Genomic DNA, 22,515 nt, shown 5'->3' on the forward strand with positions numbered 1-22,515 from the left:
TGAATTTAAGACTTTCACTTTATTCAGCAAATTGGTTTATTTACACAATGGGGAACGCTGGTTGAACGCTGTCAATGTAATAAAAACAAATCTAACAGAGACAATACTGAACTCTCTCTATGTATTCATAGCAGAAATGACAAACTATTTCCTTACCTGTATCAGGAACATCAAGCGCAACAATGGGACAGTATCATAGGACACTGATTTAACAATAAGCCACAGAGGTCCAGTAATACCATGGCAATTTACTCATGTATTTACTGACTTAAAAAAAAAAAAAAAAAAAAAAGAGTCAGCAATACCCAGTATAAAGTTCTGTCAATTATCAGAGTCAAACTCTGATGAGTAGGTCAATTAAAACCTTATCAGATCATCCACAGTTCATAGTGACCTGATCTTTCAGACCACTAATACAGAAACAAAACATGTGAGAACAGATTTCCCTCTAAAAGGCAACAATGATCTGATAAGGGTTTAACTTAATGGAATTTAAAAAAAAAATTAAGAATTGCAGAGCACAGCCCCTATTAGAACAAGCTAACTTTCCAGACTTTCAAAAAAAGACAAAAAAAAATTGAGAGAAAAAAAAAAAACACTTCAACATGAAGCTACCATACAAAGTTTTTGTTGTTGTTGTTTTTTGTTTCCTTTTTTTTTTTCCTTGTAAGAGTTCAGAGTTGCAATTTAATCCTGGCTCTTTAGTGAGAAGGACAGTTTTGGCCTAGACTTTCCTTTGCCCAAGATAATTTTTTGCTCTTCCTTTTGCTGACGTTGCCTCTCTTGTTCTAGTTTCATCCTTTCCTCATGAATCTTTCTTTGTTCTTCAACAATTTTCAATTGTTCTTCAGCCTACATATGAAAATGGTAGAATTTAGGCCAACATATTTTGTAGTCATAACAGCAATTTACAAGTCTGTATCCAATATCCAGTCCTGCATACTGCAAGCATACTTGAGCTAGATGCCATAGCTGGTTCAATGGAACTATTTATAAAATGGTGACAAAGTGAGTTTAGAAGAAACACTGAAAGTTTTAACATTCATAGCTAACATTATCAAAATCTTGAATGCTTATTTACAATGTTTTTCAACATTGCTATGCAAACAACGCGTTACATTTGAAATATGAAAATCAGTGTATAAATAGAGAAATCTTCCTGACACCTGTCATGTCAGATGAAGTCATAATATAACACAGTAACAGACCTTCAAAAACAAAGGTCTCCACCTCCAAGATCTATCTGTGAGACCCTCCTAATTCAAAGCAATTTCTATTTGATTTATAACACGGTCAGTCTTTATACTGACTTAAGGTTCTTAGAGCTATTCCAATGGTCTTCTGAATCTTACTTTGTTAATTACACCATTTAACAAATTTCCTTATTATCCTGTTTCCCCATATAAGGTTGGGAAAAGATAAAGCACAAACACCAGTGGAGAGTGTGATCTGAACGAGACGTAGCTCAAGCAGTTTTAAGAAACATCATATTTACTCAAGAAGGTTATAAACACTTCAGCAATTCAAACTGATAACATTCAAACAGGATAAAAAAAAAAAAGCTTAGTTTGGTTTATTTGATTAATGTTTGATTAATTTGATTAATTAGTTTGGTTTAATTGTTTAGAATCAGCTAAATGATACTGAATATTTGCATGAAGAAGCAACCTGCTTAAATAATTTTGGAGATCAACATAAAATGGACTTCCGTAACTTAGAAGTTTTAAGCACACATTGAAATTCTCTTTCAGCACTTCGCATTATTAACATATTAGTCTCAAATCCAGTTTATACTTGTCCTGCTCAACAAGGTAGAGTAAGTTACTTCTGTTCTAGAAGCTGAGTAAGTTTACAAACTTATTTCACCCTTCCCCATGAAATACAGTTAAAAAAAATATTTTTTAAATACTGAAGGCAGCAATCTTCCTCCAAATTAATAAACGGCTAGAAGTATTTTTTCAATTAATGTTATTCTAAGTGTCTGGTCCCTTATTCTCAAGGGAAACAGCAATGCTACTAACATAACCGGCAACAGAGAAGTTGAACTCTAGAAAGCTTTGATTTGCTTATTTTAATTGTGTTGCAAATTAGGCAGAGAGACCTGTATTCCTCTATAAAACTGTTAACTACGTCTTTACATACCAGTTTAGCTTGTGCTTCTGCAATTTTTCGATTATTCTCTTCTAGTATTCGTTCTAGTTCCTCACGCTTTGCACGCTCTTCTTCCTAAACGGGAGGACAGGGCAAGATGTTAGTAAAGTATAACATTCAACTCCGTTTGTTCACTAATCTTTCTCAGAATTCTTTTGTGAACTGACTTAAAAGTGGCAGCTTTACAGCCACCAATCTCGTCTCACAACGGTACATTGTGCAGCCACTAAAACTGGTCTCATCTCTCATACTAAATTTAAATCATCCCCGCCCAGTCCAAACAGCAACCAACTAAACCCTCCCTAAGCACAGAATCCTGACAGTTTATTACTACAATTTTAATATCACACAAATCAACAAGGACAACTACAAAAACTCGATAGTATTTACCAAATTAAAAAGTAATATATAAAATATAAATAAAGTGAATAGTTTGTCTCACCAATTAAGTATACCTACGTATTCTTTACCTATACTCCTTTAATCAGCATTAAAAGTTGAATATTTACTGTCTTGTCCAGTGTCCTGCAGAGTGTGCTCCTCGGCTGCCATACGCGCCAGCTTCCTCTTTAAAATGATTTGTACTGTTAGCTTGGCAATACCTGCATCAGCAGCTCAACCATTTATAAAGAAACAACATACAAGGAAGGCTGAGCTGAGGAATGCAGATGTTTATGATAGGAAGGAACAAAAATATGTAAATCATTCCTAAGGCAAACAATTAATAAGAAAAATACATTTACTGTTAGTGAAAAATACAAATGGTAATCCATACTTCATGGAGCTATGGGCTTCCTTCATGGGGAGAATGGACTTAACATTCAATATTTTGACAATTTTAAGACAGATGAATCTGTCATTTGCAGTCTGAACTTGGAATTCTGGAATCCAGGAAAGGCAAGATCAGGAAATAACGCCTTGCAATTGTTGTTTTCTTGGTGAATTTTATGGAACTCTTTTATGCAACCCATAAATATGAAGACTGCGTGAAAGATTTTGAGGTGTTTCAGTTCACATAATATATATCCAAATTATTTGAATATTTGGAAGATTTAAAGTTAGCCAGAGGTTTGTGTCTGTGTAAGAAAAAAAAGTTAATATGAACAAAGCAAGCAAACGAAGAGAAAACTTCTTACTATGACTAGTAACCAGCTACTAGCTAGCACACTTCACTCCAGGCATGGAAGTTTATTCTGCATTGCAAAGAACTGATGGGGCGTCTCCACATCATATTGACTATAGCAAAAACACTTAAAAAAAAAATCATCAATCTGATCAAACAAAAATCTGTATATATAAAGCTTTTGCTGAATATACACATCTAAATATCTAAATTCAACTTCAATTCTTTTATAGTCAAGGTTTGAACTTAAAAAAAATGTTATTTAATATCCCTAATATTTGTTGTAACTTTTTTTTTTTTTAATTTCAAAGTTTCTGTGACAGACAGGTCACATTTAGTATGAAGGGCAAATCTTCATTGCTACTCTCTCTCCTTTTGTAAGCCAATCAATATATTCATTTCATATAAACTGTACATGAAGTGCAGAGTAAAAAAAAAGTGCTTGACACATGACTGTTTACTGCAAATTTTCTTCACACAATTTAAAGTTTGTCTTGACATTTCTGGATCCTGGAATGACTGGTGCAGGCAGGCAGGCAAAGCCTTTAGTAGCAAATTACTGTCTCACAGAAAGACATTTTCAGCTTCTGCTCCAGCTGCTGATTAAAAAAACCACAACCCAAGTCACATGTTCAGCTTGACTTCAGACATGGGCAACCTGCTCTTTTATAACTTCTAGGGAAAAAAGGAATTGTTAGTAGATATTAAAAATGGAAATAATGATTTGGACATAGATCCTTCGTGAAGACGTGGATGGGCTTATGCTCGAAGTCCCAGAATTAGTCCAATGTATGCTCAAGGAAAATGTTTGTTTTGAATGGAGAGTAAGAAACCTATTTGTTAAAGACAGGTACTGCAGCTCAGTGCTGGACCCTGCTCTTTGCCTGACTGAAGGCAAAAGCCTCTTACAGTCTAGGTAAACAAAATGAAACAAATGAAGGATACATAATTACAGATTTTTAATACCCTTCCCCAAAAAAGAAAGGACCGTTGATAAATCCTGCAGCCATGGCAAAAGTTTCAAACAATTCTGAAATATGTAGGTCAGTTCCATTAAAAATCAAGTATCCTTGTTCAGGTTTTAGGAGAGTAACTGTTTAAGTATCAGTGAGCTCCTCTGAATAGGCTAAAAATTAAGTTTCGCAGCAATGCAAGTTTGTACGAGAAGGGAATTAGATTTGCAGTATTCCATCTCTTTCTGAACCGAACAGGAGGCACAAACCGACACTGAAAGTTTTGCCATGGACTGTCTCTACTTTCCAAACGACCGAGCGTTACCTCTCTGGCTTTTTGTGCTGCAAGTTCAGCTTGTCGCTGTCGCTCGAGTTCTTCGAGCAACTGTTTTTCCATGATGCGCTTAGCCTCTTCCACCCTGCGGAGAACCTCTCGCTCAATCTCATCCTTCCGTTTCTCCAACTCTTCTTCTACACGTTTAGCCACGAGCTCTTCCACTCTTCGAGCAGTTTCTTCCTCTATTAGTTTCTCTTCAATTTCTTGTTGACGGCTAGAAAATGCAAACATGAAGATTACCTTTTTTAATAAATAATAAAAAGGGTATATAAACAATAAAAAGGGTTGCAGTGAAATGAACTCCTGCAAATGCAAAGCACCAACCACACTACTGAATCAACTTCTAATGGTTTTATGCTTTTCTCACATAGGCTGGATATTCCAATAACGTTTCAATAATGTTTTTCCCTACACGTATTGTAGTGAACCTTCAGGCAACCTGTGTTTCAACCACATGGACCATTAAGATCATACCATATTTAGCATCTCTCCTTATCTCTAGACTGTTAAGCTTAAGAAGACAGCTTATCATACTACTTCTTGAGATGAAAACACATGGTTTTTAGGGAAAGAACACCTCTCCACCAAGTTTGGCCATCCTTCACCCTTTAGGGATTTAAATGGTTTCAAATGTAGTCATAATATATTGCAAAATCTTGTCTTGAAACAAACATCTCAGTGGCACCAAGCTAATCAGAAGTGATACATTTTGTAATTTGAATATTTATTAAGAATTCTAGGTGTTGTTTCTGCAATCTACTTATCCAATATCTCATCAAATTTCAAGTACTTCAGCTCTCCTCTAACTTGTCTACTGCAGCACTGTTTCCACCATAATTATCCAATATACCAACACCAAGCACTAAAAAAATCCTTGCAACCTTTACAGTCTTTCATGTCCTGAATTTTGGAAGCATTTTTAAAAGTCAACTTTTCTTTATATATGTTTAGCAACAACATTATTACTTAGTTTGATCACTGTTTAAGTTTTCATTAAAAAGAATACAGAATGATTAGGTCAATTCCCAGGTTTATTATGAAATGAAGAAAGAATATCTTCCAGGTAGTAATCACTAGTACAGTACAGCAATTAGATATCCAAATATTAACTATGTTCTTTTTACAGAGTGAATACTGTATAGCTGTGTTTCAGATGGCACTATTCATTTAGGATTATTACAGGCTTTGGGGGAGAATGCTGCTCTTTTTAAACCTCGAAACTGAACCTTCATTTCAAATATTCTATAAAATACAAAACAATCTTATAAACCTATCTTGTGGCCTGTCAGCACCAGAAAGCCTCAATTTAGAATGACATCAATCATTGTTAGTATCCTAATATCCTGTAATTTTCATAATCCTTGCATATTTCTATTTATACTGAGACACGTAAAAAGAACTTTACGTATAGGAGATTATGAAGTATAGACTGCAAATCTAGATAGTCAGCTGAAATACCAAGGTGAAAGGCTCAGAAATTGTTCACACATCTTTTCAACCAAACTCATAGTCCCTCTCCTTTACCGAAAAGTTTTGGAAATCCCAACTTAGACATTCAACCCCAGAAGACTAAATTTATTCTTCCATTTCTCAGCAGATAGCAAATTCTTCCAATGACACATTGGGCCAATGCTCACTTTTTCTAAAGTGACAAAGTATCCTGAGGTAATTTTCCGAAGGGAAAATGGTCCCCATCAGTACCCAGAAAAATACATCAGACATGTCTTTGCCAAGTCAGTAACTTGTAGGCCTTTTTTGGATGGAAGTTGGAGAACAGTCAAAAGTTTTTTTTATTTATATACACACATATATATGTCGGTTAATACCCTTTACATACCAAATAACTTTCTTTTTTTAGAAAAAAATATTCCCTCCTAGCGTTATTTATTCAGTCACAAGTACTTTTACAGTCCTGAAACGATACATAAGTCTTTTCTAGAAATCTGTTTTTCAGAAAGCTCACAATCAAATGTTTATTCAATTATTTTAGCTTTCCTTTAATATTAAGGAAAATGAGAATAAAAGTTAGCTAATTGAATAATGATAGTACAGTTATAAAAAAACAAACCCTAACGCTCAGGCCTAAAGTAACTTTACAAATATCCTCAGCAATCAATGATGCATTCAAATTAAGCTCTGTGCGTTGCACAAATTTCATTCTTCTCGCCTCCACAAATTCCATTTGTATTCCACTAAACTGAGCAAATACATCTTTTCGCAAGCATAGGCAGTGACAGTTTTATAAATATAACTGTTCAATATACAGGACTACATTTCTTGGAGCACTGGAAACAAAAAGAAGTGAAACAGAGTAAGATCAAAATCTATTCACAAAATTCATTTATAATGAATATGCTTACGGATAATGACAATATACTTCTAACTATTTACTGGGTGTCTCAAGAAAATCAAGTTACAAAGATACATATCTCAGTGATTTAATAGTTGATATCAACTACTTTTTTTTTTAAATCACTTATAGTACATTATATAGATATAAGATATATAGTTATATCTATAATTATATAGATATTATATAGATTTAAGTTTATCACCCTGACTTACTGAGCAATAACCCCAGAGAAACAGAGAAGCCATTAACGTAAAAATATTTTTAGTATGCTCCATTTAATTCCTAAAACTAATTTTAGAAAATTTGCAAAAAAAGCAAATGCTTAGCAGTTGGCAGATTTCTGAGGAAAACAACAACAACAACGCTTATTTATCATTTTTATGAAAACTTTGCTATAGAAAACTATAATCACAAGTAAAATCAGGAGTTAGGCTATGCGTTAAGATTTGAACAGACACAAGAAGAAAGTCACTTTCGATATATAAATTGTCTGCTACTTAATTTAGTCAGCAAGAAATTACTTATTTTATTTCCTGAGTATATGTAACACAATTTATAAATGAGTTCAGATATCACACTTGTATGCTGCATTAAGATTTATTGTTTGATATTGTTTTTGAAATTTGAATTACATTTTGGAAACATCAAAATTCTATGTCTAATCTTTTCCAGTGTTGTTTCTCACTCAATAGTTTACTATTCTGTTGCGAATATCAACCAAACACTCGTGCTGCAGAGACTTCATAATTTCGAAGTTTTCTGACTTGCATAGAAAACATTGAAGAAAATAGACTTGGAACGTATGTTGCTACATCAAATTCACTGAATGAACAGGCTACTTTCAATCGAAGCACTCCACTGAAGCAAAACAGATCAAATATTTTAAACATATTGTTAAGCACATTACAAAGGTGTGTGGATTTTTTTTTTTTATAATTTTGGTTCTGAAAAAAATGTAAACTGCAAAATTAGGGCTAATGATTCAAAAAGCATGTGATGTTTTTGTGTACATTTGTATCGCTACATTAAGTTTCTATGACATCACTGTCAAATTCTGAAGTTAGGAAATTATCAAAAAAAAAAAGCGACAATTCAGGGTGATCAGACCTTCTGAACTACAAATAGTATTTCATTAGAGTAGCACAACTGAAATAAAACTCCAACCTCCACCGAAGAATTAACAGAACTAGTTGACTTCACACATACAAGTGCTATCTCTAGACTTGGTGCTCTAAGGAGCGAGGGCTGCATCAAAGAAGAATTACTTTAGCACAACTCTTACAGCTGTTGTTACCTCTGCTGAAGGTCTCTTTCCTAACTTAAGGACTTTGCTAGATATCTTTAATGTACAGCAACAATCACTTTAAAACGTACACCCAACATTAAACATGATTTATTTATCTTTATGGACTTCAGAAACTTATTATATTCCCCACAATGAAAACTGAAAAAGGAAAAGCTTTATATAAAACAAATCTCTGGATCTCACTGTCCCATTTGAAGAGGAACGGAAAAAGTAAAGTCAAACGCAAGGTTACAACAATGGTTGCTGAGCACTTCTTGAAACCCTAAGATGGGCAACTCCAAATGCCTTTGCTCGACGCATAATAAGTACCACGCACAGAAGGGGAGGGGCAGAAAGAGTGGCAGTGCAGCACAAAAGCCTGCGGGGCGCAGAGGCCTCAAGAGGCAGAAAGAAGTTTAAGAGCAGCGCAGGAGAGCGGCAGATAGGAAGTGAGCAGCGCGTCTGGGTGACAGGGAGGCGACGTGCAGCAGGCTCTCGCTCTGAGTGGGCGGCTTCAGCACTCTCGATAGAACGAGCCTTTAGCAGAGGGGAGGATGGCGGGAAAACAGGCAGAAGTTAGGCCTCAGCGAGGGCCTAGGCGCCTTCTCCCCCTGAGCAAACGACTCCAGCCTGGGGGAGGAAGGCGAGGCGAGCCAGGCCCTAGGGCACAGCGCTCCCCCTCCCTCGCCCAACCCCCCGGGATGCCCCCAGCCCAGGCCCAGCACTCACATTTTCCGCTGCCGCTCGAACTCGGCTTTTTTCTCCTCCTCCTCCCGCTTCTGCTTCTCGTCCAGGCTGCTGCGCTTGCTCACCGTGCGCCCGAAGATGTCGATGCGGTCGGGCGGGGACGAGGCGCGCTCGCGCTCGCGCTCCCGGTCGCGGCGGGAGGAGGGGGCCGTGTTGGAGCGGGACCGGGACCGCGACTCCCGGCGCCGGTTGCGTTTGCTCTCCCGGGACTTGGAGCGCTTCCGCGCCCGCTCCTTCTCCCGCGAGCGGGACCGCGAGCGGCTGCGGTTCTTCTTGTTGTGCTTGGAGCTCTTGGTGTGCTTGGAGCGGGACGAGCTGCGGCTGCGGGACCGGCCCATCCCGGCCGACGAGAGGAAAAGGCCGCGCCGGCGGCCGCCCGAATACCCCCGCCCCCTTCGCTAGCAGCGCCCGTGGAAGGCACGGGGAGGCTCCGGGCGCATCAGCGCCGCCCGGCCGGGCGCCTCGTCCCCTCTCTGTCCCCTCGCTCCGCGCGGCGAGGGCGAGGACGAGGAGCGGGCCCCGAGAGCGGCAGCAAGTCCGGGCGCAGACAAGATGGCGGCCCTTAGAGCGGTGACTCTCCGCCCGCCCCACAATGCACCGCGCCGCAGCCCGAGCCGTTTGCTCCCCCTCCCCGCCACCCCCGCCTCCGGCGGCTTTCCGGAGGTGCACGAAGCCGCTCGGCAGCCTTCGGTAGCCAATGAGAGGCGGCGCTGCGGGAGTGAGAGCCCGGCAGGCAGCGTGTCGCTCTGCGCACGCGCGAGGCTGCCGGCCGTTGCGCAGGCGCCGCTGCCAGTTTCGGGGGCGGTTGTGTGGGGCTGGCGCCCTGTGGGGCCGTGTGGCGGGGGGCAGGGGAGTAAGGGGGGTGGTCGGCCTTATGGAGGGCTGCCCGGCCCCGGGCGTTGTCCTGGGTGCCGACCGCAAGCGGGAAGCGTGGCAGAGCCGTCCTCAGGTGTTTCCCCACCCCCCCCTTCTCCAGGGGGTTGGGATTTGCTTCAGCAACCGCCGCGTCCTGTGGCGAGGTGCTGCGCAGCGGAGTTACTGCGCTTGTGTTACCAGAAACTTTAACAGGCCCTGATTATTCTTTTAATTAACTTACATTGTGTCAATATAGGAGGTACTCTTCCCCTGCAGATTAGAGAAGTTACCAAAAAAAAAACCCTTAACCCTCCCCCCCCCTTCCCCCCAATAAAATTCTGAAACTTATTTTTTGTCATTTCTCTGGTGAACTGCATAGTTACTGGGATCTGTTTTACTGCAGCTAGTCTCCAGCTTGGCACCAGTGGACGTCTGGTTTGATACCTGCTTGGGGGTGACTACATGTATATATTGCTGTCTTTTGTTAACGAGTTACGCTGACAAAAGCCAGTTCAAGTCAGGTGGAGAGTATGAACTAGTGGTTCAGTGAGCATCCATGTATGAGTTTTTTTTAACCTTGTTCTGCCATGTGGTCATTAATGTTTTCTGTCATAACAAAATTTGCATCTGATACTGTCCTTTATTTCTGATGAAATTGGTGAATTTTCAACAAGTGTAATTACAGAAACTTTCTAAATTTCTTACCTTCAGTATTGGATGCGCTGGGCCTGGTTTGGAATATAGGGGGGGAAAAAATGGGACCCAGTAATTGCTTTAGCATCAGTTATGGGTCATAAATATGTTTTAAAAATAAGCACTGTAAGCGTAGTTTTATCCTTGTTAGGGCACTGTTAGCAGAATATTTAACTTTTTGAAGAAAAAGTTAAATTCTACTAATTAACTACTTCTAATTCTACTAATTAGAACTGCAGAATTCTAATCCTTTTTAAAATCACTGATTTTTCCTTCAGAAGTATACAGATGCAGTATACAGTATCAGAACAATTTGTGGTCAGCTTGTGTAGTAGAATTAAATGATAAAATGAAATAATTGCTCTAAATCCTTATTATATTGCTCCATCTCTGCTTGTTTAAACTTTTGAATTAATAGGAGCACAATGTAAGTACCTGTACTAGGATAACGACAGGCCTCTTACCAGAATCTAGTCTTTGTAAGTGAGAAAGTACCCCTGGAAAAGAACACTTATTAAAAGGCCCTGAGAGCTATGCAATGCTGACAATTTTTTAGAGGAATATTCTGTCTTGTGATTTTTGTAATTTCTTAGAAGTTTGGAATTTTTTTCTTCCTGTCATCTTATTTTGCATAGCTTAATAAAAATAAAATACATTTTTTTACTTTTTTTTATTTATTTTTAGGTATTACTATAATGGGTATGTAATAACAAAAGGGAAGTGTTTATGAATTCTAAATTTAAGAACTTAATGTCATTAAGTATCTTTATTTCCTATATTAATTTAAAGGGAAGAAGGCCATTTCCCTGGTGAGTTCCCTTTTGAAATATTCAATATTTTAATAAAATATTAGGATTTTATTCTGGTTTATATTGTTAGAATTCTTGAGTTTTTCATCAAATGTAAACACCTTTATTCATGGCTGGTTAGTCATACTTAATTTTTATGAACTCCTGTGGTTTTGCATTATTTTTCTGCATTTTAATATGTTTGGTATATTAAAATGCATAATTTGCTTCTGAAAATAGTTGCCTTGGTGTTGGAAAGCACCTTATTTGATAGCCAAATAGTGGCATAATTAAAGCACCTCACCCCTCTGTAATATGGCTACTATCATATGAAATCTCCCAACCTGTAGGTATTTGGTGGTAGCCCTGCAGTTAGATTCTGTATCCTGATAATCTGCAGGTCATGCCTGCTCTCCTGCCATCGCTTCTGTTAGTAGCTGGGTCAAGGGAATCTTTGGAGATTGAAGGTGGATTACTTTGGTTTGTGTTGAGTGTGGCACAGCTGGATATTTCTGTAATAGGTCTAGAAGGGAAGGATTCTGAAGAGTAAGTAGAGAGAAAGTAACAGTACAGTTAGGTAAAGTGATCAGTATGTAATTTGCATATGTGGCTCTGCCAGGTCATAGTAGTAGTAAGAGGACAGACAGAAGAAGCACAGAAGATCTAGTTCTTGGAAGGGGAAATGGTTTAAACTGTCAATTTTTTCAAAGTAGCTATTTCAGCATGAATTTATTACAAGGTCAGGATCTGCGTATGCATGGTTTGTTTTTTTTATGTGTGAGTCAGCACTGAGATTCATGCCACATTGTGGATTACAAAAGTTATGCAGGTGTAGAGATTGTATTACTTAATCACTTTTTCACACCTGATGCCAAAGTTGCTTATTTTACTTAGGCATTTTCTGTCAGCTGCTTTGTTTCTCCTTCAGTAGCACTATGGAGTTCTGAGCTGCCAAAGTACAGAGGTAGAGAGATGAAGCATCAGGGAGAGCAGCAAAACAGTTGAGAAGCAGGGTTTTCACATTGTACCTATATAGAAATGCTGTGTGGATCATCTGTGTAAACATAGTTAATAGTTAAACTTTCAGAAAAGAGAATTTTAGGTGGTAATCATATCCTTAGAAAGAAAACTGCAGGACTCTGTTGAAAGTATTTTGTAATTTGGATATGGGGGAAAAAAAGGCACAGCTTGAGCAATCTGAACTAGTGCGTGGAGGTATGATATAACATAACATCTACTTTCATTTCCAACTAGATTTAGTTTTAGAAAAGAAAATTACCAAATCATGATCAGCATGGTAACTTGATACAGTTAATTATTTTTTAAGTATACTTATCACTTTATTAATAAATTTGGGCTATTTCTCACTGCATGGAGGAAAGGGAAAGGGATGTCCATTTGCTTGCTTTGGTCACATTACTTAGTTCACTTACTGACTGAATAAAAGCTCTTGAACACTGTTAGAAGTGGTAAACATAAGTTTTGATCACAACTTGAGGCACTGATCTGCAGGATGTATATCCATATTCAGTTTTTCTCAGTGAATATTTTTAAAGACCAATGTTACATAGAATATGCAGATTTAATATTGTGCAGAAGTATTTATATCTGGACCTAAGACTTGGTTTACTGATGACTGATGGTAGTAAAAATCCAACCAGCCTTGTCCAGCAGCTGCATAACTGTGGAGATACTTCAGCACTGTAGGCATATTCTGATTTACCTGAAAGATTTCATGGCATTTGATGTGTTTGACTAGGGACTTAACCAGAAATGAGTTGGGGTTTCCTTTAAGTCTCATGAGAGACTGATCCAATAGGAATACATGGATAGTATTTTTTTTTTTTTTTTAGTAGAGTAGAAACAGACACTTATTCAAAAACAGGTTGCTCGTGATCCACTGGTTAGCACAGTAGTTAGACTAGATGGGCAGGTGTGAAGATTGAATTCAGGTGTGTTCTTAGTCATATCAACATCACTTCCCTCCCATGACAGTATGTTAATCAACAGGCCCCTGTCTAGGCTGGAGGAAGGTGAAAAGGGGGTTAGGAGCAAAGTCCCTTCTTAGTTGAAGCCAAGCAGATTTCACAAAATATGGAATATGCAGGTTAAAAGGCAGGAGGCAATATTGCTGTAATGTAATGACTGTAGTGCTCTGGAAGGGGGAAGTGAGTCACCCTGGATTTTGGTCCTTACTCACAAGACTGTTTCTGAATTTTATTTAATAGTCATGGGAAGAAAGACTAATCTTGAGAGCTGGAACGCAGAACTTGGCAAGTGCTGCAACCACTCGGATATTACATAACACTACTCCTACGGCAGCTGTATTTTAAAGAGGGTGAGCCATGCTCAGTTCTTCAAAGACTTGTAGGCACTGCCCTCAGGAGAGGACTCCCAAGTTTTGGCTCTTAAATAGATGAAGATGCCACCCTTGTGGTGCTGACTCAGACACCTTAGCTTTAACAGAGACAGCCACACCTCCTTGCACAGTGTTTCCGCTTGGCTTGGTGACTCCTAATTAGTGTACGTATTTTGTGAGTTCATAATTCTTCTTCAGTTTTGAAAAGCTATTTGGATAAAGTCCAGGCAATGGAAATTTTATTTATTACCAGATTTTTCCTGTTTTTTTTTTTTTTTGTACTACTTTTTAACACTAATCTGCACAGCAGTACTACTTGTTCTGTGTGAATATGAAAATGATTGGAAGTGATGACTTTTTTTTTTATTTTGAAAAGTAGATAAGTAACTTGTTTCTTATAAAAAATAAAAGTTTGGATAAAAAAAAAAAAGGTCAATGTTTAAAAATTGAGTCAATGCTATAGAAATTAATGGGAATGGACCCTGAAGCATTTTTGAATGTTCAACCCTCAGCCATGCTGTTAAAATTATATCAAAAAAGGTTAGATAAAACCTTTCTTTTTTTCTTAACATTAATTCATCACTTTGCCTAAAATTTGCATGCATTAATGGGCAGAAAATTTGAGTTAATACTTCCTTTTTTTTTTTTTTTGTTATAATACAGTATATGTATCTTATATTTTTTATGGACAAGCCAGTTTAGCAGGAAGTCTTCTGAGTGCCAGGTTCTCTCTTCTGTATTCTGAAATGTAGTTCTCCATTTTGCAAGTTGATTCATTAATTCATTTGCCTGGCTAAATAGGCTAAAGGTTGTATGAATAAAGCATTGAGGCAGAATGCAATTTTAGTTAGCTTAGTTTTAACAGAAGCTTTTAAATTTGCTTTGTGCAAATATCATTAAAATAGCAAAAGCTGAGAGACTGTACTCGTAGAGGTCTTTCTTAATGATCTGAAGAAAACCAAAATACTAGAGAGAAAATAGGCATCTTGAAGTCCATCGTTCTGGGAGTTTTCCAGAAAGAACAGTTTTTTAATGAAGACATCAACAATGGTATGGTTCTATCGTTGTTCTTCGTGTCCTTTATTCCAAAATTGCATCAGTAGTACATATCTGTAGATGGTTTGATATTTTTTAAACCGCAAAGATAGCAATTGTGCAGGTTAAATTGAACTGCGTTTTGATGAGGGATCTGGTTAACTTTGTCCCCTCACAGTCTGCCAGAGAGCCATAACCGTGACTTTAGCAATACTAGACAGGATTGTCTTGAATTCATGCAAAGCTCTGGACACTCGGCACCCTCAGCATATGTGGCATCTAGCTCACTGCTTATGTAGTGTAGTCACCTGTATTTACCTATACACACTGTAGAATCTGTGCATAGTGCATGTAATCTGCCATCAGACCCTGTGCATTGATTTCCCAATGGGCTCGGGGCCTATTTAGTTTGGATCCGTGTCTAAGATGGCAGTGTGTTAGAGCAGAATAGGTTTCCAAAAGCATGTATCTAGTGTCTACATGTACTTCTGTAGAGATGTAGCTGACATCAATGTGTATGTGGTTACTGTTCGTTGATAGTGTTTTGTGTTGGCATACAAATTTGATAAAGTTGTGTTCAAGTTTCTATCACAGATGCTAATTACAAATTTATGAATTCTTGGGGTGTAATCTCAGTAGTGTGGGAAGCAATGTATATGCGGAAAGGAAACCTTTCTTTTATTTGCATTATTAAAAAAAGGTTTGAATGAATGAAGCATATCCATTTATAGCTTAAACAACAGCAAAGCATAGTGTGGTGGTATCTTTGGACAGTTCTATATTTCTGGTGCTCTGTTTTTGGAGATGAGGAAAAAAAGTGAAGCAAGCTAAAACTTTTAAAGAAATATGATATTAAACACAATTTTTAAAGTCAGGTACTGCTGATATTTGCAGAACATTGTTGTAGTAGAACCACCGATCTATGGATCAACACTAGCATTTTAGCTTAGAATAAAGAGCGGTATTTTTACTGCTGAGACAAATCTGTTGAACACCAATTTGAATTGTGGAGTAATCTCAGAGTAGGCAAACTGAATTCTTTTTGGAAAAAAAAAAAATCTAAACCAAACTGAAACACAGGAGTTAGAACATAAGCGAAGAAGTGCTTCCTTTCTGTGAAGGTGACTGAGCACTGGCACAGTTTGTCCAGAGAGCTTGTGGAGTGTCCATCCTTGGAGAAGTCCAGAAGCCATTTGGACACAGTCCTGGGCAACTGGCTTTAGGTGACCCAGCTTGAGCCAGGGGGTTGGATCAGATGATTTCCTGAGGTTGCTTCCAGCCTTAATCATTCTGTTGTGTTTCTGTGAAATCAGATGCTGTACTGTAGATCTCTATCTGCTGTTGAAGTTACAGTCTGCAGGACTCTGTAGACTGTAGTCTAGAGCTAGTCTGAAGTAAAGCACTTCCTAAAAGTATATAGTGTGTGCATCTGATTCCCAGCAGCCATTATCTTAGTTCACATACTTCTTATTGCAGTGTTACTTGCTGATACAGACATAGCCCCTAAAGTCACATACAGCTGAGTTAGCAGGTCCTTCAGTGTTGACTTCTTTGCTCAGGAGCATGCAGATATTGCAGAAAGACTAGACCAGAAGTTGACACAATTTCTTTGTGTATTGGATATATACTGACATAGCCCCTTAAGCCATTTTTTCCCCTGCAGGATAGAAGACTGGTATTTGACTGCCAGCATCTGATAGATAGGCACCAAGCCAATCTGAGTATATAGCATTGGAATATCAAGTCAATCTGAATTTGTAGACTTTCCTGCTAGTTGGTTGATGAGTTAGCACTCTCTAGTCTCTCTTCATTTAGCTCCTCATTGGGCAATTATGTATTCTTTCCTGCCAAAGGAAGGTAGAAGAAATGAGTGGGGGAAGGTAATACTGAAGTTGAATGACACAGGAGGCATGGGAAGAGATGAATGCATTGCGCTACATGGTGGCGGAGGATTTATGTAGCTTAGGGTTGGTATGTTGAAGGCTTCTCTGCATGCTTGAGTCTGGAGTTCCTGCTGTATATATTAAGTAATGAAATAATGCACTGACATGCTCTGACTGTTCAGAACAGGGCAAGATGCCATCCATGCTAACTCACCCTGTTGGATAGCATTGTCTGCAATTTTTCTCAAGCTGTTTCCACAGGTATTTGATCTTGATGGTGCAGAGGGATCTGGAATTCTCTAAAATAAGCTGTACTTCAGGAAGATGTGACTTTGCATCTATATAAAGGTGCTGCTGCAAAAAGCAAATGCAAAAAAAAAAAAAAAGTCCTGAGCTTCCCTCAAGCATGAAGCCAAGATTCAGTTGATTGTGAGACATCTGTCATCAGCAGGAGTTGCCAGCAGTGGAACTGGGGGCTACAAATTAGACTAGCAGAAGTACACAGTGACCTAGTGAAAGAGAAGGTTTTTTTTTTTTTTTTTTTTTTTTTTTCTAGGGCAGAATGTAGCAGTTCATGATTAGAAGACAAACTAAACTACGCACCTGAAAGAGAAGGGTTGAGTACAGTGAGGGGGGGGATGGGTAATTAGAAGGGCAAAAACACACCAAGACAAACTGTGGATGAGAAAGGGACAGATAGTAAAATGCATGAATTGCAGAGAAAGGAGAGAGCGTGGTGAGAAGACAGAAAGTGAACAGATAAGCAAAGAAATGAAAGATACAGAACCCTCAGAAAGTACTCACTGCATTAAGGAAAGGAAAACCACTAAAAATGTATTTTTTGATACTACTTTTCTGTATAGTCTGTTGCTAATGTTGCCAGAATGAGTGTTAAACAGTTTAAATGAAATGGTGTCTGAGATGAATTCTCTTGAACAGTACATCTCTTAGACAAATGCGTGAGAACTGCTGATTGGTTCATCTTGTTCAAACCACATGAATTTGAACACAGGAGAGCCTTGACTTGGTGTCCACATCTACAAATGGGAGGGGGTGGGGGTGGGGAGGAGGGAGGAAAAAAAGTCTCCCCTGGGAAGAAAGGGAGGGATCCTATTATAAATGAGAGTCATACAACATCCCTTCTGGAGGCATGGTGAAATTTCCCATGGGAGGAAGAAGAATAAACAAAGGTTGGTATTACTAATAAAAGAAAAATAGTTGGCAACCAAGGAAACAATAATTATTTGATTGCAGTGTCCTGAAAAGCTAGCAACAGAAACAATGCGAGTTAAAAGCAACAGGCCAAATGCATCTCACTTGCAACCCTACCTGTCATTACACCAAGAATGTGTTTGCATTACTGCTCTGAGAGCAGTGCTTTGCCAGCAAAATAAATATGCCCTGACTTTTTGACTTTGCTACTTTACTCTTATGACCACATTGTTCCTGAGGGTTTATTGTGTTTAACTTCACAACACTATTGTGAAGCAAGGAGTTGCTATTACCTCTACTTCACAACTGAGGTACAGAGCCTGAAGGAGAGCTGTGCTTAACATCCATGCAGACAGCTTATGGCAGGAGAGGGACTTTCCAAAACACAGACCAGTAGCTATTTCTTGCTCACTTTCTGAGGTAGCAGAAATTGTAATGGACTATTTATGCTAGGAATGGACATATATGCTAGGAAGGCATATATGATTTTTTTTCACTTGAACAGTGAAGTTTACCTGCCAGGAGAAACTCGAGCAAAGCTATTTAATGGAAGAAAACAAACAAAAAAACCTGCTGTTCCCAAAAATTCAATTGACTTCAAGAATTTCTAGAGATCCATGTAGTTTTGAAAAAAAAAAAAAAAAAAAGTAAAACATTCATAAAGTAACAAGGTTATTTAAAACTAGCTGCATTTCATTTTAAATTCAATCTGATAAAGGCTTCTAAGGCCAGATTGTAGCAGGCATTATTATTTCAAATGGAGAGGTACGCGGTGAGCTAGACAGAAGGAAGCTCTGCAGTGCTGTGGTTGTGTTTCCAGTCTGCATGACATTGCAATCATGGTTCCAACCCTGCACTTTCTCGTTGAAGGGCACCATCTAGCTTAGCTTTGTCATGGTGACAACAGCTGTTCTACATTCCCAGTGATGGTATCTTTACTAACAGAGTATGAGTGAGTTGTGGGATGATTTGTTCCTAGTGCACTGCGAGTTACCTTCTTTGTTGTATGTATGCAGTGTGGTATGTGTGCAGAATTTGTGCCTGGATTTGCTGGGAAGGCTAAAACATGGGTGAGTGTTTCCTGCCTTTCCCTACGTGACAATTCATGTTTCTCCAGGAGAATGCAGCAGCTTCTTTCCAAATGTTTAAATCATACAGCAGAGAGAAGACAATGTGGTATGGCAAGCATCATCTTCTCAAGCCTCAGACTGTGTTGAAAGTGATGGAGAGGCAGCACTCCATCATGAGGCCATCCTAATTGTGTTGGGAAGGACTAGGTTGAGTAATGTGAGCTCAGTCCTCCTTTGGCTAGAGAAAGAAAGGGAATGTAATGTTCCCCACAATGCAATAAATAACCACCCATCTGTATGGGCTGTAGTACACTGCTTTTCATCTGAAGGAAGACAATGCCATTTGACTAGATTTTTCCTGATTATTCTTTTTTTCTTCGTTTCAGCGATGTCTGTTTTTTACATTAGCTATTAACATTTGGGCAGGTCTTCAACAGCTTAAAAGTCTTCCTGTTTTCTCCATTTGCATCTTCTTTGCTCTTTTTACTGCATCTTTACATTTTTCTTCTATCTCCTTTGTATCTACACTGGGCATCAGTACGCCATAAATGATTGTTGTCTTTTAGAATTGTTTCTTCCTGTTAGAGTAGTTACACTGCAGAACAGAAGAGAAAGAAAAACATCCCTCTGAGTTCTTGAGCTTTTTTTTTTTTTTTTTTTAATAAGAAGCAGCATCTTAGTTGCAGCATAGGAGCAAAAACCACAGACCACATAAGTTATTTCTATTACTACTGTTTTTTATTGTGTCTTTAGCTTCCTAGGTATTTTAATAGTAAATATTTTTCTTATTGAAAGAAAGATGGACCTGAAGCTAAGTTTATCAACTTAGTTTGATAGACCGATAGTCTTAGCTGAAGACTGATAGTGATAATTGTACTCTTTCTTGTGGTTGTGTATGAAGCTTTGTGCTTCATTTTGTAGTGAAGACTGTGTTAATTTATGACAGGAATTTATGCTATGAATGAAGTTAAATGCTCTTTTTCTGACATAACTCTGAGAAGTCGCATAGTGTCAGCAGTATTTTCCAATGAGGTTAGAAATGCATCTTTCATTAGACTTTTGCATGCAGCTATTTAAAAATATCAGCCTCTTGAATTAATCTGAAAGCAATCAGTTCACATACACTATCTGTTTTAAATAGCGATCTGAAAAACAGCATGCAAAAGTGATATTTTCTGAAATATTTTCTTTCTCTTTTCAGTGACTGTCTTGTGAGTAAGGAAAAAAAAAAAAGCCACATTTTAGTTTCTTCTTCTGACTTCCCTCTGTGGAAAATGAGGATAACAATGCTTTTCAGTCTTTTTACAATTCTTAAAGATCTGTAGAAGGAAAATGCAATCAAATAATTCAAATATTTTGTGTTATACATAGTTTATTTTCCTTTGTCGATAAAGTGTGCTTGAAAATCTATTTTCTTGCCTCTTTCAAGACAGAATAAAGAATTTTACCTCTGACTAGGTACTTTGGTGAACATTTTTGCATTGAAAATACCATTTTCAGGTCTCCAGATACACTCATGGAGGTTGGCAAAAGGATTTGCACTCACGCCTGTGGATGTTGGATGCTGGTCTGTCTGTGTCAAAGATGAATGCCAACATGATTGTATAAATATTACATTAGTATGCCCTCCTGAAAACAGTCTGCGAGCCACCCTTGGATTGCACTACTCTAGAATTCGTAAGTGAGTATGACTAAAGTAGGAATAGCCTGGATAAGCATGTATTTTATTTACATGTGCGCTCAGGCTTCTTACTTTGTACACATGGAGATAGATGCGTGAATGGCTAGTGAGCTGGTTAGGATGCCAGTAGGTGGCACTCAAGAATTCATTCCCCAGTTCTACAGTTCCAGTTTTGTAGGGTGGGTAACCATGTTGTGGTCGTTGAGACTGTTTTCTGTCCGAAGTTATCTGCATGGTATTCTTAATGAAAGTTAAGTTTGTTCTAATTGCACAGCTAAAAGTTGGACTACGGTGTTTGTATTTGGAAACTGCTACCCTCTAAATATGAATTGTACATTTTTTTCTACTGAAGGTCACCAGCTTCATTACAGTTCTCAACACTTGTTTTTCTTGTACAATTTTTAGAAAGCATGGGTGATTTTAAATGAATGTGTTCATTTGAATGTATAAAAGGCTGCAATGAGAAGATTTAGAATGTTACAATTAAAGGAACCCTGCTTCCCATTCTGAACAAAAGCAGTGTAGACAATAATCTACAGGAGCAGGTCAACCTTTGTTGAACAACATTCAATTTCCTGTTTTATGGGCACCACACTAAATGCAGTCCTTTGCCTTTGATTGAAATAAACGAGCTGTTTGTCAGACCCAGTGGAAGCAGAATTCTTGAATGAGCCTAAAGTTCCTTTTTATATGAAAGCAAATAAGTAAGAAAAGTCCTCAGTGACTAGTCTAAAATCTATTATTACTGGTTTATCAAAGCCTCCACCCATTCCATGTGGATAATGGACTCGCTTTGTCCTTAACATAATTATTAGTCTAGACTGGAGACATGTCAGGTTAATATTGCCACAGAGAGGGTTTTTCCCCTTTAAAACCTGATGATGTCTTGAATCATGGGACTAAATCTGGAAAGCGCTCCTCATAAGACCATGTTTTGGTCCCATTGGCAAAGATTATACTGGGAACCTCTCCCAGAAAGGGAAGAAAAATGTGAACCAGAAGTAAGCTGGTCAATTCCCTGTGGAAAGGATTTAGTGAAAAAGAACAGAGTAGACTAAAGGTATTTTACAGTAGCCATGAGTTTTTTTTATCATATTTGGGTTTATCCTAGTACTGTATAGAAATTACTATAGCCAAATATATGATTCATTTTTGGTAATGTCAGATAGTATTTTTTGCTAAACTGTAATAAAAACCATGCATGATTTGATTAGGTTGATATTTTTCAAGCTTGTGTCAGATAGATAATGTGAAACATGCCTTCAGTTTGCCCTGAAAAAAGAAAATAACTTTGCAAAGAGATTTCGGCTGTGGAGACCTCTCCAAAGTACAGTCTCAAAAAAAAAAAAAAAAAAAAAAAGTAAGAAATGTAACTCACGTCTCATTAACACTTCTCATCTTCACTTATGACTTACAATAATTCTGGTAAGTCAGGAGATTTGCGAGATAGTGATTTCTGTGCTTACATCTGTACTGAATTGAAAAGCCAGGAAAGGCTGTCGTTCACTTTTTATATACTAAAGCAGAGTTTGTCAAAGTAAGCTTCAGATTTTCACAGAGTGTCTGTGAGCATTTGTATGTCTAGCTAGCATTGGTGAAGTTAAAAGTCCATCAGCATTTCCATTATGAACATTCATTTTCAGTGTTTTGTAATAGTAACAGTACCTAAAATTTCTTTCCAAGTGGAAACTTGGCCTGTAAATTCTCAGTCCAATTATTTCTCTATAAATGCTGAGACAAATCAGTTTGTCCATTCTTAAGTTTTATGGGAGATCATAAATTTTTTTGGCTTCAGATGCTTTATTACATTCTTGTAACAGTACAGGAATTCATTAAAAGGAGTTCTTCATTGAAAAGAGTTTGCAATAACACGTACAGTTAAACAGAGCTTTTTGTGTTTTTGTATTTTGTATTATTATTATTATTTTTTAAATCAGAAGGTAGCTACTGTGTACATTATTTTATTTAGCATATGATATTGTTTCACAGA

The 22,515-nt window shown here is 38.0% G+C and overlaps 1 protein-coding gene and 1 long non-coding RNA gene across 4 annotated transcripts in view; one reads left to right on the forward strand and one right to left on the reverse strand.

Moving 5' to 3' along the window:
• Window positions 1-9,555, reverse strand: ARGLU1 (arginine and glutamate rich 1). 2 transcript variants are annotated; one of them, XM_068678210.1, is made up of 4 exons: window positions 8,932-9,553; window positions 4,553-4,778; window positions 2,143-2,226; window positions 1-852 (listed from the first exon to the last, which is right to left on the reverse strand). In XM_068678210.1, the coding sequence occupies exons 1-4, from the start codon at window positions 9,285-9,287 to the stop codon at window positions 688-690; spliced, it is 831 nt and encodes a 276-aa protein (XP_068534311.1). In that variant the 5' UTR covers window positions 9,288-9,553; the 3' UTR covers window positions 1-687. The 2 variants fall into 2 exon arrangements, 1 of the variants encoding a protein (XP_068534311.1); XR_011095286.1 differs by having other exon boundaries at window positions 760-852; window positions 2,143-2,718; window positions 8,932-9,555.
• Window positions 8,575-22,515, forward strand: part of LOC137854599 (uncharacterized) — a 56,275-nt gene continuing 42,334 nt past the window's right edge. For both annotated transcript variants that reach the window (XR_011095288.1, XR_011095293.1), the window contains exon 1: window positions 8,575-8,651. This is a non-coding gene — a long non-coding RNA (uncharacterized lncRNA). The remainder of the gene's footprint in view (window positions 8,652-22,515) is intronic.

This window comes from Anas acuta, chromosome 1 (genome assembly GCF_963932015.1).
Source record: "Anas acuta chromosome 1, bAnaAcu1.1, whole genome shotgun sequence".
NCBI classification, from domain to species: Eukaryota; Metazoa; Chordata; class Aves; order Anseriformes; family Anatidae; genus Anas; species Anas acuta.

Coding starts and splice junctions, on each gene's coding strand:
- ARGLU1 (XM_068678210.1), bottom strand. CDS start 9,287: ATGGGCCGGTCCCGCAGCCGCAGCTCGTCCCGCTCCAAGCACACCAAG. Junction 4,779..8,931: donor TTCGAGCGGCAGCGGAAAAT/GTGAGTGCTGGG, acceptor TGCATTTTCTAG/CCGTCAACAAGAAATTGAAG. Junction 853..2,142: donor CAGAAGCACAAGCTAAACTG/GTATGTAAAGAC, acceptor TTTCATATGTAG/GCTGAAGAACAATTGAAAAT.